This window comes from Halichoerus grypus, chromosome 5 (assembly GCF_964656455.1).
Source record: "Halichoerus grypus chromosome 5, mHalGry1.hap1.1, whole genome shotgun sequence".
Taxonomy (NCBI): Eukaryota; Metazoa; Chordata; class Mammalia; order Carnivora; family Phocidae; genus Halichoerus; species Halichoerus grypus.
This window is the reverse complement of record NC_135716.1, coordinates 38999879-39018707: the sequence shown is the minus strand read 5'-3', so window position 1 is coordinate 39018707 and position 18829 is coordinate 38999879. Positions and strand designations below refer to the sequence as shown.

At 36.4% G+C, this 18829-nt stretch overlaps 1 protein-coding gene across 6 annotated transcripts in view; it reads left to right on the top strand.

Annotated features, from left to right (window-relative positions):
- The window catches only part of CPQ (carboxypeptidase Q), a 448086-nt gene that overhangs the window by 192593 nt on the left and 236664 nt on the right, over positions 1–18829 (top strand). For all 6 annotated transcript variants that reach the window (XM_078072196.1, XM_078072199.1, XM_078072193.1 and 3 more), the window contains exon 4: positions 12949–13156. In XM_078072196.1, coding sequence (XP_077928322.1) covers positions 12949–13156 — 208 coding nt within the window. The remainder of the gene's footprint in view (positions 1–12948; positions 13157–18829) is intronic.

Below are 18829 nucleotides of genomic sequence, written 5' to 3'. Positions count from 1 at the left end.
TTATACTACAATTTCCTTATTGAACTTCTGGGTTGCTTCCATTTTTTAAAAGAAACGCTGTTGGAATAAATCATTTTAAACAAATATGCAATACTATATACATCTAATCAACATTATTGTGTAAATACCTTGAGTCTAAGCACATATTCTAACACAGGTGCCATTGATGTAAACATTTCTGATACTTCTTTTTTGAGATTGTCTTCAGATCCAATTGATCAGCTACACATTTAAAAGTTTCATTATTTTATAATATATCTTGGTTTTGGACCCTAGATCATTTGTTCTTTTGTTCATATTTTGGCTGTTTCCAAAAATCAATTCTAATTTTAAAATACCTAATTTTGCCTCCATTTTGACCATTTGGTAGGCTGCCAAAGTGTTCTGAAGCCAATTTTAGAGGAAAAAGTGCCAAAAATGTTTAGAGCACTGGGCAATTACTGCAATAACTGTGCAGCTTCACACAGTGACAGCTTTGGAGGGCTAACACTCCTTTTGTTATGTGAATTTGGGTAAGTCTGTTACTATGTTAAGTCCATAACTCTGTAGTCACACTTCTATGAAACGAATATTGTCCCAAATAATGTCACTTCCTTGAGAGCAGGGGTGATTCTTTCATAGAACCTGTATTCATGTCTTGCACATAGTACATACCTGTGTATGTTTGTGATAGATTCTCTAGCAATGAATACTCTGTTGAGAATACACTTTTTCCGTGGGCAAGCACCTATTTTTGAATAAACTCTTCCAGTGAAGGCTCGAACTCTCCAACACTTGGGACCAACAATATCTGCATCACCTGGGAGTTTGTTAGAAATGCATATTCCATGGCCCCATTCTGCACCTCCTGAATCAGAAATTCTGGATGTTGGGCCCAATGACCTGTGTTTTATCAAAACCTACATGTGATTGTGACCCATAATACATGATCAATAAATAGTAAAGATTGGAGAAAACTGGAAATAGAGTTCAAGGAGATAATATGATGAGCAAAAGTTAGTGTCAGGGGCCACAGGTTAGAAAATTCTGTGTTTTCTGAGCACATATTCTGGACTAAAAACTGTGCTGTAGCACTGGGTAGACAAAAGCAACAAAGAGAATGTCTTTGTTCTCATAGAGCTGATGGTCTAGAATAGATAAAAGATGAGTAAATAGTTACAATGCCTGCGATGCTTCAGTATAGAAGTGTATGTAAAATATGGGTGGTGATGATCATAAGTATCATTGATAAGTCACAAATTATCTGTCAGGCACAGTGCAAATTCTTTCCATCACAATATATCATTTTTCTCAGTCTGCCCATCAGAAGGAATATAAAAGATTTAGAGGTGCTGTGTGGCTTGAATAGGTTCCCTTGAACCTGGAAAGAAGAGCTTGGTCTCAAAGTTCACTCTTCCTTGCCCAGAGCACTCTACGTTTGTCAGTTCCTTTCAGAAATGGGTATATGGGCACCTACCTTAGAATGGATATGAAGATTAAATAAGGTAATGAATGAAATTGCTTAGCTCAGTATATGTCTTAAGTATGCAATAGATAGTAATGTTTTGATTCCTGTTAATGGTAATCATCATAATTACCACTACCATCATCATCAAAATCATCATCATTGTTCCTAGAGTGGTGAGTGGCAATATAATATAGATTCTATATGCATTAAGAGGGTGGACTCCGGCCAGACTGCCAGGGTTCAATTTTGGCTTTATCAGCTTCTAGCTGTGAGACTATGGCTTAGCCTCTCTGTACTTTAATTTCCTCAGCTGTAAAGTGGGGACAGTAAGAGTGCTTACTTCATAGGGTTATAGTGACTGGTAAATGAATTAATGTATGTAAAACACTCAGAAGGCCACCAGCCCTGTAGCAATTGCTCCGTAAGTGCTAGCTGTTATTATCATTCATGTTTGGGGGAATGTTCCATGGATTGCTCTGTCAGAGAGTTTAACTTTTCTTTATGGTATGTTGTGAGTTTTGATGGAAGGGTTTATGCTTTAGGGGCCCATGGAATAAGAATACCACTTCCTTAAATCTGTAGGGTTTAAGGCTCTACTATTTGACTGAAGGCCTTTTTTGGTGCCGAAAAATAAGGACAAAAAACTAATACCAAAATAAAGCTTAAAAAAGGCCAAGGGGAAAATTTTAAAGCAAAGGTCAGGGCATCCATTTTTATTTTATGGAAATGTCTTATTTGAGCAAGTTTACTGATAATGATGCGCAGATGCTGTTTGTAGACATTATTTTCCTCCTTTGAAGTAATTGAGTGCTGATTTCCTATCTGTGCCAGCAATCTTTTCAGAGGTAATTCTGTGCCCCTCTAGATCATTGTGGGAAAGAGCACTCATACACAACTTCTCTAAAGATTAGAAGACTAAAACATGTACCTATTGCCTCAGAGGTTGAGAAGATGTACACAAATGTGAATAAACAGTTAAAACACTACCAGATGCACAGGAAGAGCCCTTGAACCCAAATGCAATTGGCATCAAGAAAATATTAGCTTTGTAATTCTGCCTAGATGGCACATTGATGGACCAGCATTGCAGAAGGATTCAGCTGCAAGTATTTCATGTAATTGATGGTGGAAGAAAAGAAAATTTCAACAGATATTTTTCTGTTAATTCGCCACAGGTGCTCAAATGCCTGTGACCTAGTATATCAAGGATTCAAACTGCCACTGTGATAGCTTCAGTCTTTGCTTCCAGGTTGTTTTACAGACTGTGGCGTAGATTTTTAAGAATTTACTTCTGTTTATTGGTAATGTTGCAGTTCACATGATCACAGTCTAACAGGATGAGTGTAGGTTCTCAAAGAATCTAGGGGTTATTAATTTATATCACTCCAGATTCATGTTCCGTTTTTATCATGTGCATTTGGTATTCGGTTCTTTTATTTTAACTTAACATTATTTTATCTACATGTTTCCATGTATTGCTTTTGGCCATTTACTTGCCTTGCCAGTTTCATTTTCCTGCTACCTCGGCTAGATTGTTTCTAGATTTTCACATTTATACACAGAGATGCAGGAAACATCTTAATATAAATTGTTTTTTTTTTCTCATTTTATAATATTGCCAAAGAGTCTGTCCTCCAAAGCAGAATAAGCAAACAAAGTAAGAAATTTTATAGTTCTTGCTACATGTTGGGAGATCACACTCTAGAAATATTAAATTAATTAAACAGTACCATCAGCATGGAATGTATGTATACTTTCCCCTATAATTTATACAATATTGGATTTTATTTTATGTAATGGCTTTTTAAAACACAAATGACATAAAAGTTAGCATCTTACTCATTTTAAGTGTACAGGTTAGTGGTATTAATACATTCCTAATGTGCAACATCAGAACCATGCATCTCCATAACTCTTTCATCTTGTAAAACTGAAACTCTATACCCATCGAACAATAACTCCCCATTTTCCACTCCCCACCCAGGTTAGTGGTATTGAATACATTCCTAATGTGCAACATCAGAACCATCCATCTCCATAACTCTTTCATCTCGTAAAACTGAAACTCTATACCCATCGAACAATAACTCCCCATTTTCCACTCCCCACCGGCCCCTGAAAACCACCATTCTACTTTCTGCCTCCATGATTTTGATTACCCTAAGTACCTCATCTAAGTGGAATCATATAGTATTTGTTTTTTTGTGACTGCTTTATTTCACTTAACATAATGCCCTCAATGTTTATCTGTGTTGTAGCATATGTCAGAATTTCCTTTCTTTTTAAAGCTGAATAATATTCCATTGTATGTATATACCACATTGTGTTTATCCATTCATCCACTGATGAACACTAGGGTAGCTTCCACCTTTCAGCTATTGTGAATAATGCTGCTATGAACATGGGTGTATATCCTTGAGACTCTGCTTTTAATTATTTGGGGTATATGACCAGAAGTGGAATTGAAAGATCATATGGTAGTTCTATTTTTCATTTTTTAAGGAACCACCATACTGTTTCCCAAAGAGTCTGTCCATTTTACATTCCCCATTATAGGCGCAAAGGTTCTTATTTCTCTGCCTTCTTACCAACATCTGTTATTTTCTGTTTTTTGATAATAGACATCCTAATAGGTGTAAGGTGGTATCTCATTAGTTTTGATTTTTATTTCCCTAATGATTAGTGATGTTGAGCATCCTTTTTTTGGGTTTATTGACCACTTGTATATTTTCTTTGTTGAAATGTCTATTCAAGTCTTTGCTCACTTTTAAATTGGGTTGTCTGGGTTTTGTTGTTCAGCTTTTTGAGTTCTCTAATTATTTTGAATATTAATCCCTTATTAGAGATATGATTTGCAAGCATTTTCCCTCATTCTGTGTGTTGCCTTTTTGCCTGTTGATGTTGTCTTTTAATGCACAAAATTTTCTAATATTCAGGAAGTCTAATTTGTCTATTTTTTCTTTTGTTGCCTTGCCTTTGGTGTCATTTCCAAGAAATCATTGGAATCTAATGCCATGAAGCTTTTGCCCTACATTTTTCTTCTAGGAGTTTTACAGTTTTAGATCTTTCATTTAACCTTTGATCCATTTTGAGTTGATTTTTGTGTATGATGTTAAATAAGGGTCCAACTTCATCCTTTTGCATGTGGATATCCAGTTTTCCCAGCACCATTTGTTGAAAGTTCTGCTCTTTCCCCATTGAAAGGTCTTTGCACCTGTCAAAAATCCCATATAGTCAAGGGTTTATTTCTGGGCTGTTTTATTGCATTGGTCTATACATCTATATATATAAACATCTATGTTTATGCAAGTATAACACTATTTTGGTTGTGGTAGCTTTGTAGTAAGTTTTGAAACCAGGAAGTGTGACTTCTCCAGCTTTGTTCTTTTTCAAGATTATTTTGGCTAGTAAGCATATCTTGAGAATTTTAGGGTGTTTTTTTCTATTTCCACAAAACATGTCATTGGGATTTTTTGATAAGGATTGCATTGAATCTGTAGATTGCTTTGGGGAGTATTGACATCCTAACAATGTAAGTCTTCTAATCCATGAACATGGAATGTGTTTCCATTTATTTATATTTTCTTTAATTGCTTTCAGCAATGTTTTGTAGTTTTCATTGCACAAGTTTGTCACCTCTTTGGTTAAATTCATTCCTAAGTATATTAGTCTTCAATGCTATTGTAAATGGAATTGTTTTTGTAGTTTCCTTTTCAGATTGTTCATTGTTTATGTTTATGCAGCTGATTTTTATGTTTTGGCTTTGTATCCTGTTACTTTGGTGAATTCATTTATTAGTTCTAACAGTTTTTTTGTGCGGAGTCTTTAGCCTTTTGTACATATAAGATCACATCACTTGTGAACAAATATAATTTTACTTTTTCCTTTCTAATTTAAATACCTTTTATTTCTTTTTCTTGCATGATTGCTCTGGCAGTAACTTTCAGTACTGTATTGAATAGAAATCGCAAAAGTTAGCATCCTTGCTGTGTTCCCGATTTTAGAGGAAAGGCTTTCAGTTTTTCAGCACTGAGTATGTTTGCTGTGGGTTTTTCATATATGGCTTTAATTATATTGTGGTAATTTCTTTCTATTTTTAGTTTTTTGAGTGTTTTTATCATGAAAGGGTCTTGAAATTTGTCACATGCTTTTTCTTCATTACTTAAGATGATCATATTTTTCCCCTTAATTCTGTTAATGTGGTAAATTACATTGATTGATTTTTGTATGTTGAACCATCCCTGCATTCCAGGAATAAATTCCACTTAGTCATGGTGTATAATCCTTTGAATATGCTGCCATTTGCTAGTATTTTGTTGAGAATTTTTACAGTGTTCCTAAGGGTTATTGGTCTGTAGTTTATTTCCTTGTAGTGTCCTTGCCTGGCTTTGGTATTAGGGTAATGCTAGCCTCATAGAATGAATTAGAAAGTAATCCCTCCTTTTTATTTTTTTAAAAAGTTTGAGAAAGTTTGATGTTAGGTCTTTAAATGTTAGGTAGAATTTTCCCTTGAAATCAACATGTCCAGGGCTTTTCCTTGTCAGGAGATTTTTTGATTATTAATTCAATTTCCTTACTAGGTACAGATGTATTCAGATTTTCTATTTATTCATGACTTAGAGTTGGTAGGTTTCATGTTCCTAGAAATTTGTCCATTTCATTTAGGTTATCCAATTTGTTAGCATATAATTGTTCATATACTCTTTTATAATCCTTTTTTATTTCTGTGGAATTGGTAATAATGTCCCCAATTTTATTGCTGATTTTAGTAATGTGACTGTTCTCTCTATATTTCTTAGTCCATCTAGCTAAAGGTTTGTCAATTTTGTTGATCTTTTCAAAGAACCAACTTTTGGTTTTATTGATTTTTCTGTTGTTTTTATATTCTCTGTTTCATTTATCTCTGCTCTAACCTTTTTTTTTAAATCTCTATTCTAACCTTTATTTCCTTTCTTTCACTAGCTTTGAGTTTAATTTGTTCTTCTTTTTCTATTTCTAGTTCCTTAAGTTGTAAAGTTAGGTAGTTGATTTGAGATCTTTCCTGTTTTTTAATGTAAGCATTTATCACTATAAACTTTCCTCTTAGCAGTGCTTTTGCTGCATACTGTATGTTTTGGTATGTTGTGGTTTTGTTTTCCTTCATAGCTAAATATTTTATAATTTCCCTTGTGATTTCTTCTTTGATCCATTGGCTGGTTAAGAGTGTGCTGTTTAGTTTCCAAAAATTTGTGAATTTTCATTTTCCTTTTGTATTTTTTCTAACTTCATTCTTTTGTGGCCAGGGAAGATGCTTTGCGTGATATATGCCCTTTTAAATCTGTTGAGACTCAGTTTGTGGCCTAATGTGGCCTATCCTGGAAAACATTCCATGTGTGCTTGAGAAGAATGTGTGTGCTGTTGTTGGATAGAGTGGTCTCTTAGATCTAATGGGTTTATTGTGTTGTTTAAGTCCTCTATTTCCTTACTTATCTTCTGTCTGGTTGTTCTGTGACTTCTAAATGCTGAAGGAGACATAAAACTGAAGAAAAAGATTGAGAAGTCCAGCTTGACGAGAAATGGTTTATCAAGGGGACTCATGGACAGAAGTGTGTTTTGGGTGGATACCAGGCGAGTAGATCTCCGAAACCCCACCTCTATTAGGATCTGCTTTTATAGCCCTAGAGGCTAGGAGTAAATGCTGAGGGACCACCCGAGAGGGGAATGTTTATGAACAGGTGTATGTCACAGGTTGTTCTATCCACTATTGAGAGTTGAGTATTGAAGTCTCAAACTATTATTCTAGAACTGTCTATTTCTACCTTCAATTCTGTCAGTTTTCGCTTCATATATGTTGACAGTCTGCCATTAGGTGCCTAAATGTTCATAATTGTTAATATCTTCTTGCTGTATTCACCCCTTCATTAGTATATAATGTTCTTTGTCTCTTATAACCCTTTTTGATTTAAAGTCTATTTTGTCCGATATCAGTATAGCCATCCCTATTCTCTTTTGTTTAATATTTGCATGGAATATCTTTTTCCATCCTTTTATTTTCAAAATATTTGTGTCTTTAGCTCTAAAGTGAGTCTCTTGTAGATAGAATATAGTTAGATAATTTAAAAAATCCATTCTGCCAATCTCCACCTTTTGATTAGAGATTTTAATCTATTTACATTTAAAGTAATTATTGCTAAGTAAGGACTCTTTTCTTTCATTTTGCTATTTGCTTTTTTTTTTAAATGTCTTCTAGCTTTTTTTTTTGTCCCTCATTTTCTGCATTACTGTTTTCTTTTGTGTTTAGCTGATTTTTTATAGTGGAATATTTATATTTCTTTTTCAATTCCTTTTGTTTATATTCTAGAACTATTTCTTTGTGCTTACCATGGGGATTACATTTAACATGCTAAGTTATAGGACTCTAATTTGAATTTATACCAGCTTAACTTCAATAACATAGAAAAACTCTGATCTTTTCAGCTCCACCCCCATGCTTTTTGGTCACTGATATCACCAAGTTACATCTTAATACATTATGTCCCCAAATAAACTAAGAATTATTTTAAATACATTAGTCTCTTAAATCATTTAGAAAACATGAAAGTGGAACTACAAACCAATGTTACAATGAAAATAGCCTTTATAATTACCTATTTATTTATCTTTATTGAGAGCTTTATTTCTTTACATGGCTTCAAGTTACTGTCTAGTGTCTTTTCATTTCACTCTGTAGGACTCCCTTAAGCACTTCTTACAGGGCAGGTTTACTTCACTATCTTCCCAGAATCCTTTATAATGGCTTCTTTCAGTAATTTTAATTTGGATATATTTATTTGATATGAAGCTGTATATTTGTGAAAAGAAAGGTTTAAGGTTAATATTTATAATTTTTAAATATGTAATGCATCATTTATCTATTTTGGTCATTGCAAATGTTGGGAATATATTTGGCTGCAAATAAAAAGAAATTTGACTCATTGTGGCTGTTTTAGTCATGATTCTTTAGAAAAAGAAAACCAATATATATATATAAAGAGATTTATTATGAGGACTTGACTCATGTGATAATGGAGGCTGCGAAGTCCCAAGATATATAGCCAGCAAGCTGGTGAATCAGGAGAGCTGATATTCATGAAGTTGTACAACACTCATCATTAATTTTAAAACATTGTCATCAGCCCCCAAAGAAACCCCATACCTATTAGCATTCACTGCCCATTTTCCTCGCCCTCAACCAGCTCTAGGCAACCTAAAATTTACTTTCTACCTCTACGGATTTACCTATCTAAACATTTCATGTAAGTGGACTCTTACAATATGTGGTCTTTTTTTACTTCTTTCACTTAAGGTAATGTTTTTAAGTTTCATCCATGTTGCAGCATGTATAACAACATAATTTTTTTTATTGCTGAATAATATTCCATTGTATGGACATACATTTTATTGATCCATTCATGAGCTGATAGACATAAGGGTTGTTTTTACCTTTGACTATTATGAATAATACTTCTATGAACATTTGTGTGCAAGTTTTCGTGTGAATATATATTTTCATTTCTTTTGAGTATATACCTAGCAGTACATGTTTCACTTTTTAAGGAACTGTCAAATTGTTTTTAAAGTGGCTTCACCATTTTACATTCCCATCAATAATGTACAGGGTTTCAAGTTTTTATATATTGTAGACTGTATATATTGTAGATATAAGTGCTTTATCAGGAACACAATTTACAAAAATTTTCTCCCATCCTGTGCATTGTCTTTTCATTTTTTGATGGTGTCTTTTGAAATACAAAGGTTTACAATTTCCATGGTTCAATTTATCTATTTTTTCTTTTGTTGCTTATGATTTTGGTGTTGTATCTAAGAAATAATTTCATTACCTGAAGTCATGATGTTTTATAATTTTAGCTCTTACATTTAGGTCTGTGATTAATTTTTTAAAAATATTTTATTTTATTTTTATTTTTATCTTTATTTTTATTTGTTTTTAGAGAGAGAGAGAGAGAGGGAGGAGGGGCAGAGAAAGAGGGAGAGAGAGAATCTTAAGCAGGCTCTACACCCAGCACAGAGCCAGACTCAGGGATCAATCTCATGACCCTGAGATCATGACCTGAGCCAAAATCAAGAGTCAGACACAACCAACTTAGCCCCCCAGGTGCCCCCTGTAATTAATTTTTTAATTGATTTTTATATATGTTGTGATATATGGGTGCAGCTTTTTTCTCTTACATGTGGATATTTGGTTGACCCCAGCACCATTTCTTTGAAAATATTTTTCTATATACATTGAATTATTTTGGCACCCTTGCTGAATATGAACTGACCATTCTTTAAAGGTTTATTTTTGGACTTTAAATTCTATTCTATTGATCTATGTCTATCCTTATACCAGCGTCACCCTCTCTTGCTCCTATAGCTTTTTTTTTTTTTTTTTAACATGAAGGAGTGTTAGATTTAGTCAAATGCTTTTTTAGTATCTATTGAGATGATCATGTGGCTTTTGTCCTTTTGTATTATATGATATATTACATTGATTGATTCTTGGATGTTAAACCAACCTTGCATTTCTGGGATAAATCCCTCTTGGTCATGGTGTATAATCCTTTTTATTTGTTGCTGATATCAGTTTGCTTATATTTTGTTGAGGATTTTTTTGCATTTATATTCATAAAAGATTTTAGTTCATAGTTTTCTTATGATATCTTTGGTTTAAATATCAGTAATAGTGACCTTGTAGAGTAAGTTGGGAAGTGTTCCCTTCTCTTAAAATTTTTGGAAGAGTTTGTAAAGAATTGGTATTAATTTTTAAATATAATCATTTTGATTTTTTTATAGCTTTCCTTGTAGTTTACCCTTTGCTATTGTTAAATTGCAGGTGGGGTTATAAATGGGAGCAGGAAGGTGGTGTTTAATGCTGATCATCCCCTGTAGAACAATAGGCAGTGAAAGTACAGTTCTCCAGAGAAAAGTGTTGAGTCCTCATTCTTCCTACTTCTACTAAACAGTGCTGGATTGCACTCCTGGAGGACATTCTTAATTGCAGAAACAAATTACAAAGGTTTTTATATCTTGAATTCAGAACCATAGTTGGAAGATGCCTTTTAGTGCTGTTTTCCTCCCTGGAGTCACGGGTGCATACCCAACTTACTGTCCCCACTTTAAGAATGCTTACCCTAACTTATTGGTACAAATTTCTTCAGGAAAATCATTTAAGCAAAACAAACAAGCAAAAGGAAAGAAAAGAAAGTGAGATTGGCAAACCAAGAAACAGACTCTTAACTGTAGAGAACAAATTGATGGTTACCAAAGGGGTGGTGGGTGGAGGGATGTGTTAAATAGCTAATAGGGATTAAGGAGTGCACTTGTGATGAGCAACAGGTATTGTATAGAAGTGTTGAATCACTATACTGTACACCTGAAACCAATATTACACTGTATGTTAACTAACTGGAATTTAAATAAAAACTTAAAAAAAAGAACCTGTTGAGAAATGTTACACTGACCTCCTCTTGAGTAAGAGTCTGAGAACAAGGAGAATTTGTTGAATCCCAGACATCATGTAAGGTAATCTGAACAATAAATATTTAGATTGTTTTCCTACATGTTTCAAAGTACTTTTGGTCATTAATCACTGTACCAACTCATTGGGAAAAATTGCACTGAAGAAATAATAATAACTAATATTTACTAAATAATTATAATGTGCCAAATACCATTTTAAATTCTTTATATATACTATCTTTTATCCTCATAGCAATCTTATGAAGTCAATACTAATATTATTCTCCACTTTATAGATGTAGAAACTCAGAAACAGAGAGATCATGTGGGTTGCTACATGTCATGGTAGAGCCAGGATTAGACCTAGGTTATATGACCCCATGGCCCACTCTGAACCAGAAGTTAGAGTGAATTAAGCATATTCCAGAGTAGGGATTGAGATTTAGGGTTTCTGTATTACAGTTTTTGAGTTTATAAGTCATTTGTCTCTCTCTTGATGAAGACTACCATTTAAGAAATGTTCATAGAGGGTGTGCTAAGATGGTGCTAAGGATTTGAGATTAGACAGTCTCTCTCTGCAGGGATAAGGTAATAGACAAGTTAACAAAATAAATATTTAGCATTTATTGAGTGCTAGGTTTCATGGCAAGTGATTCACTTGTATAAATTAATTGAATCTGCAAAATAACTCTGTGAGTTAAGTATTATTATCACTTTTATTTATAGATGAAGCCACTGAAGCAAGTATATATAATTTGCCCAAGGTCAATTAGCAATAAGTGCCATAGCCCAGATTTGAACCTAGATGGTTTTGCTCCGCGGTCTCTGTTCTTAATCATTTTGCTGTGCAGTTTCTCTAAGTAAGTAAGTAGTCAGCAGACATATTGTCACAACCGTGCAGTCACACCAAGAAAGCAGTGATAAGACTGGATTGTCATGTTTATGCATGTGGAGGTTGGAGTCACTTCTATAGGAGAGAAATGTGTTGTGGCTGAGAGAAGGAGAAAGGGTTTCCTGCAAATATGAGGCAACTTGAAACAAACGTGGAAGTAGGAAAAGAAAAATTACTTTTAAGAGGGAGGCAGTTAGCTTGTGCCTTCACAGAAGATGGGAATGGGCTGATAGGGTGTGGTGCACACTCTGAAACTTGTGCCAGTTTGGTCCCGAGGGGGTTGTGGTTTGGGAGCCTTTGGAGTCCTACCTCAGGAGCGAAAAGGGACAGTTTGACAGAGCAATTTTAGGAAATGAGTTTGATAAACTCAATTAGCATGTATAGAGGTTGAATCAACAATAGATTCATAGAAACTTTAATTACAAGTGTTTCTAGTAATCTAAGAAGCATCTGGAAATTACTAGGAAAAACTTGACCGTTGGGGTAATATTTCTTTTCTAGTGCCAAAATTATCATAGTTTTCTTTTTCTTGTAACAGTAAAATCAGGGACTGGGGTTTATGCAGCACTTTTCTCCATGGGAACACAAATATTTCCCATTGTTCTACAGTTTTCTGCAAAAGCATTCTACCACCAATGCAGGGCTGCATGTTCAGATCTCTGTGTTTGAGTGGGAAGAGAGTATCCGCAGAATCAGTCTGTGACAGAGAGCTGGATGTATTTGGGCAGTTTTCTCCCAGAGATGTGGGTCTTCTGGTCTGTAGCCTTGATGGACTTCAGAGCTTTCTTTGTCTCCTTGAACACATGTGTTCATTCACCTCTTGGTCGTGAAGGTGCTGTTAATGTTCTTTTGAGTTTGAGGCAATTTGCAACTTTAAAGGATCATCAAATTATCAAAATAAATTTCATGTAATGTTTTCAATGAGATGACCATTAAATTGAACTTTCTAAGTTATTTTTACCAAAAAGGAAAATTCACATCAAAAGCAAATAAACCAATATTGCCCACCCATCCTATTTCTCATATGCAAACAAAGATCAGTGAGAGTTAAATGCCAAATACAGACACTTAAAAAATACTTTTGGTCCATTTCTACTTTTAAGGTAACCTGGTGGCTTCTTTTCTCAAGTCCTCACACAGGTATTCAGGAATACCAAGATGGTGTGCCAAAAATCCCCACAGCTTGTATTACAGTGGAAGATGCAGAAATGATGTCAAGAATGGCTTCTCGTGGGAACAGAATTGTTATTCAGCTGAAGATGGCGGCAAAGAACTACCCAGATGCTGATTCCTTCAACACTGTAGCAGAGATCATTGGTAGCAAGTACCCAGAGCAGGTGAGTGAAGGGGGCGCATGGGCTGTTTGGGAATAGGGTTTTGTGGTCAAGTATCAGTTTTTAGAGATGGCTGGGGAAAGAGAGAACATGAATTTACAGAGATGGTCCTTATAAACTCATTGAAGGCAGGATATATATATTTACTTATTTCCCACCAAAAGTTTTACAATGATTTGAAGAGTGTAATAGGATCCATGGTGTGGAAATTCAACCTCTGTCTAGCTGCACACCCACACCCACACACTCCCCCCCCAACACACACATGTATTTATTCCATTTAGAGCCAGGTTGGCATTTGAGATCATACTGATAGCCTATAGTTATTATGCTTATTGTGTGGATTATGTTATTTGAGTCTTTCAAAGCTCAGTGAAGTGGATTTATTTTCATCATTTACAGGTGAGGAAAGTAACATCAAAGGAAACTCAGGTGCCTGAGGTCCACACTCAGGTGCCTGAGGTCAAAACCAGGACCTTAAAAATGTTTAAACCAAGTTTTAAACCACAGTAATTTCCCGAAATATTTTTTTCCTTAGCAAAGTTTGCAAATCAAATAGTACTAGAGGTAGATTCAGACTCTATGCTAGCCGAAGGTTAAGTAAGTTTGGCAAGTTGCTTATTCTCTGAGTCTTAGAGAACTTTTCTGCAAAGAAGCGATGGTATATGTAATTTAGCAGGATTATCTTGAGGACTCAACTAGCCCAGCACATCAAATAGCCTAGCACTGTGTTTGGTACAATGCAGACACACACTGAATGGAAGTTTACTTCATCTGACATTAAGTGTACCAAAAAACTGTTCTGATAAGGTGTCTGGTGCAAATTTCCTCTATTAGTAGTTATTGAAACTCTGGAAATAGCATTTAAACATCAAGTTATTCTAGAATTACAGACTTGTATTTTGCTTAAAGAGGTAGACGGGGTGAAGGAAAAAGTGAATAGTGATGGAGAAACAAATCTTCTGTACATGTCTTGACTCAGGACCTCTCCCAGACATAAGGGCTCTGTTGCAGTGAAGATTTGTTTTATGTTCTTCCTTCCCAAATTACATCCAGGATGTGGGCATGCATCAGCCTTAGGCTTGTAGCCACAGGGATAATGGAGAAGCAAGATTTCAGTAGGACCCTAGGGAGTCAGATAGCTATAGAGAAACTCTACTTTCCAATGTTGAGAAAACAAACAAACAAGCCCCTTGCCCTTTAGGAACCTGATAACAGAAGGGCCCAGAGTCTATATTCCAGGCTCCAAGGAGTCAGCCTCCTTAAAGTGTAATCCTTACCAGGTATTTTCCCCAGTCAGTAGTTCTAGGATAAAGTGTTGCCATTTTTAAGGCTGCTAGTCCAGAGCAGGAGGGGTTTAGGATTATCTGTGATCAGTCGTCTGGGTGAGCAGGGTTCTCTGGTCCCTAGGCTGGGTGGCAAGATGAGCGTGAGTTATCGGGAGCCTTGGTCTGCAGCAGCCAGGGGGTGTCATGGTCTGAGCTAAAGCACTGAAGCAGAGGAGTTCTGTTTAGGGCTGTAGCAGCCAGAGGGCTGAAGTAGTGCTGGCTCATACAGCTTCCCAAGGGCCATTGGCATCTTCTGGTTGGGAATGCTTGGGCCTACTCCTCAGCTCAGGCTGATTTAAAAAAAAAAAAATCAGCTTTATGGAAGCATAATTACATAAATTTACCAAATTTAGTATACAATTCAATGAGCTTAAAAACTGTACACAGTAATGTAACCACTGCATAATAGAGAATATTTTCATCACTCCAAACACTGCTCGTACACCTTTGCTGTCCATCTCCTCCTCCACTCCCCTGCCCCCTGGTAACTACTGATCTGCTTCCTAGAACTAGAGTTTTTTCTTCTCTAGAATTTCATAGAAGTGGAATCATAGAATGTGCAGTCTTCCGAGTCTGGCATTCTTTCACTCACATATAATGCTTTTGAGATTTATCCATGTTGTTTTATCAATTGTCCATCCCTTTATATTGCTGCTAAGTGATATTTTATTGCATGGATATACTACAATTTGTTTATCCATTCAGCAGTTGTTGGACATTTGGGTGGTTTCTAGTTTTTGATTGTTATAAGGAGAGCTTCTGTGAATATCCTTATGCAAATCTTTCTGTGGACCTACATTTTCATTTCTCTTTGGGTAAATGCCTAGGAGTAGACTTGCTGGGTCAGCCTGAAATTTAAGCACCCTGATCTTCTTCAGGGTGCTTCAGTCTCTGTATTCTGTGGGGGGTAGCTTTTTCTCTAGGTGGGTAGATTCCAGAGAGTTCACAAGACTCAGGATTAAACTTTTACTTCTACCATAGCATTGCATAGCATTCCAGCAGTTGGTTTATAAATACGTTGTTACCAAGACATACAAGGTAGAAAATTAACAAAAGTTCTCCCACAAAGAAGTCACAGTATTACTTCCACAGAAGGCATGTGGATGAGTGCAGTGAAGTCTGTGTGACTATTTTTGGGGAGGAATCTGTCTCATAGTCTGCTTGAAACTGCAGGGGATGTCCAGACTGTGAAGGGAAGCAGCAAGCATGTGTTCTTCTCTCTAGGCATTAGGTGAGCTAATGAACCTAGTGTAAGTAAGCATAGTCCATCCCTGATCAGTGCTGCCCCTTCCATGAAGCTTCCTCAGGTAACCTTCACCTCATCTCAGCACTATATGCTCTGATGGTGTCATCTCCCGCCAGAGCTTGCTAATGCCCTGAGCAGACACTGTTTACTTTTTTTCTCTCTTCTCACTAATGCCTGTACTAGGACTTGGCATGCAGTAGCTTCTCAACACATATTTTGTTTTAGTAAAATGAAGAGAGGAAGTAAAGGAGAAAATGGTTGGAGAATTTTCTTAATCTCAATTCCTGTTAAATCGAAAAGTTCTCCTGTCCATTTAGAATAGTGATTGTCCATTGACATATTGGACATCACCTCTAAATGCAGCTCTGTATTGTCCAAGCCTGAACACCTCAACTCCTTCAAACCTGATCACTTGCCTTAGTTTCTCGTCTCTGTGAAAGGAGCCGTGTTTACCTGCTGGCACGGTTAGAGCACTTCACATTAGTTTTCATTTTCTCCTCTTTATCACTGACCTACAGCCAGGCACCACATCCTTTAAGTCTACTTTCATCATGTTAAAAAAAATCTGTTCTGTCTTGCCTTTACTGTCATTATTGTCCTAATTCAGGCCCTTGCTATTCCCTCCCCACCGATTTTTCTTGTTCTAATCTCTCCCCTATTTTTGCAATGCAGCTCAGAGCTGTTTTAAAATGCTGATCTCCACCTGGTGTTTCCCTGCTGTCAGACCCCCTCTCCTGTTCCCTTTAAGATAAAGGTTATGATAAAGATAAATACTGGGGTGAGTAATCAGAGGTGAGCAGAAGACAGAGGAAAAGAGACCTAGAGGGAGGGAGGCAGTTACAGGTAAGAGGAAATTATGTAGCAGAAAATGAATGCTCAGAAGCGAGTAGAAAATGAGAATGAAGGAGGGGAAAGACATGTCTGATGGAGATTCAAATGCCAACTAAGAACGATTCTTTCATTGGCTAATGAGGGAGTCTAGCTCTCCTCAACTCTGGCAAACTTTCTGAAAATCGCTCAGCTTTGTTTTTAATGATAGGTACAGTAGTCCTGCCTTATCTGCGGTTTCGCCTTCTGCGGGTTCAGTTACCTGCGGTGAACCGCAGTCCGGAAGCAGATGCTCCTCCTTCTGATGTAAGGTCAAGTCAGCAGTAACTCAAGGCTACATCACATGCCTACGTCATTCCCCTCACTGCGGCTCATCACATAGGCATTTTATCATCACACATCATCACGAGGAGTGAGTACAGGATAGTAAGGTATTTTGAGAGAGAGACCACATTCACGTAACATTTATTACAGTATGTTGTTATAATTTTCTATTTTATTATGTTATTGTTGTTAAGCTCTGTGCCAAATTTAGAAGTTAAACTTCATCATGGGTATGTATGCATAGGAAAAAATAGATATAAGGGGCGATGTTATCCGTGGTTTCGGGCATCCACCGGGAATCTTGGAATGTGTCCCCTGTGGATAAGGAGGGGACTACTGTAATGGCAGCAGTGACGTAAACATTAGGTTGTTTAGGTTGACTAACTTATCTCTAACACATCCTCCCTGCCTTGCTCCATATCATACTAAAGAAGAGTGTTAAATAATGCTAAGCAAATTACTTGCAATGGAAATTAGCTCTAAAAAGAAGAGGGTTTATTGCAATTTCTGTTATTCTGCTTGCAGATCAAACATCCTGGGTGTCTTGAGAGTAGGCTAATATTCTCACAGTGGCTGACAGACAGTCTTCAGTGCTAACACCCAGCATAACCCCTTACATCTCATTATTCATACTCAGCACTTTAATGAAAGAAAAGCAGTTAGCACATAAAGAATCCCTCTGATTTGGCCCAAGAACCATGGACGAGGTGTGGTAATTTTCAGCTCTAAAAAAGTGTATATGTGATTGATGAAGCATTAACACATTTCAAAACCCTACTGTATAATTTAGCCATAAACTATAAGTACTGAATTAACCATAGGCTTCTTAAAACTGCCAATAATACAAATACTTTATTGAGTTTCAATATGTGAAAATGGCAGAGTAGGGGTATTATGCACATTAATTCTACCCTCTTCCTAAAGTGGCACGTTTTGGCTCCTCCAAGCCCAGAATCATGCCAGTGTAGGGGGGGACCCTGTCCTGACATTAGCCTGAATAGCCCTTTCCTGGCCTCACTTTATGATGCTTCCAGGGTATTTCTCTCCAGCAAACAGGCAAACACAGAAGGAGGGTTGTGCTCAAAGTGACCTGACAAAAGGGCTGATGACCTGAAACTAGGGAGTTGGTGCACCTGTAGGACAGACTCTCTACTGAGAACAGATTTTCCAGTATTGACTCTTGGGGCTGCCCCATCTCCTTTGCTCCTCAGTGATTTCCTAGGCCTCCTTCTGAGGTTTTGCCTAGTAAATGTAATATTTTAAAAATGTTAATATATTCCAGAAGTCTGAGGGAATTGTGTGGAAAAGAAAAGTGTTTCAGATTTTTTTTTTTGGTTGATAATATCCAAATCCATTTTGATAAAGCCTTGATGAGTGAAATCGTTTTTTTATACATGCATTTTTCCTATGGCAGTTATTTTCATGGATTCAAAGAACAATTTCAGTTTCATATAAAGTGTTATTTCAAATATAATGCAGTACTGTGCAGGCCAGTGGGAAACGTTGAGATGAAAGTTTTAGTTTGTAAGGTGTATAGCTCACTTTTTCTTTGTGTGTGTGGGGGGGGAGGGGTAGGGTTTCTTAATATCTACACTATTAGCATTTTGGGCCAAATAATTCTTTGTTGTGGGGGTCTGCTCTGTGTGTTGTAGAATATTTAGCAGCATCCCTGGCCTCTCCCCCACACCCTATAACCGTAACTGTCAAAAAAAACCAAAAAAAACAGAAAAAACTCCAGACATTGCAAAATGTCTGGGACAGAAGTCACCCCAGACTGAGAATCACTGGTGTGGAATAATGGAAGAAACACAGTATGGGTGTTGCCACACGCCTTGGTTCTGGTTTTATTTCTGCCACAAATAAGCTGAATGACCCTGGCCCACTCAATCCTTCGACTATAGAATGGGGAACTTTGTCTGGGAAAACTCAAAGTTCATTTCCAGCCTTAAA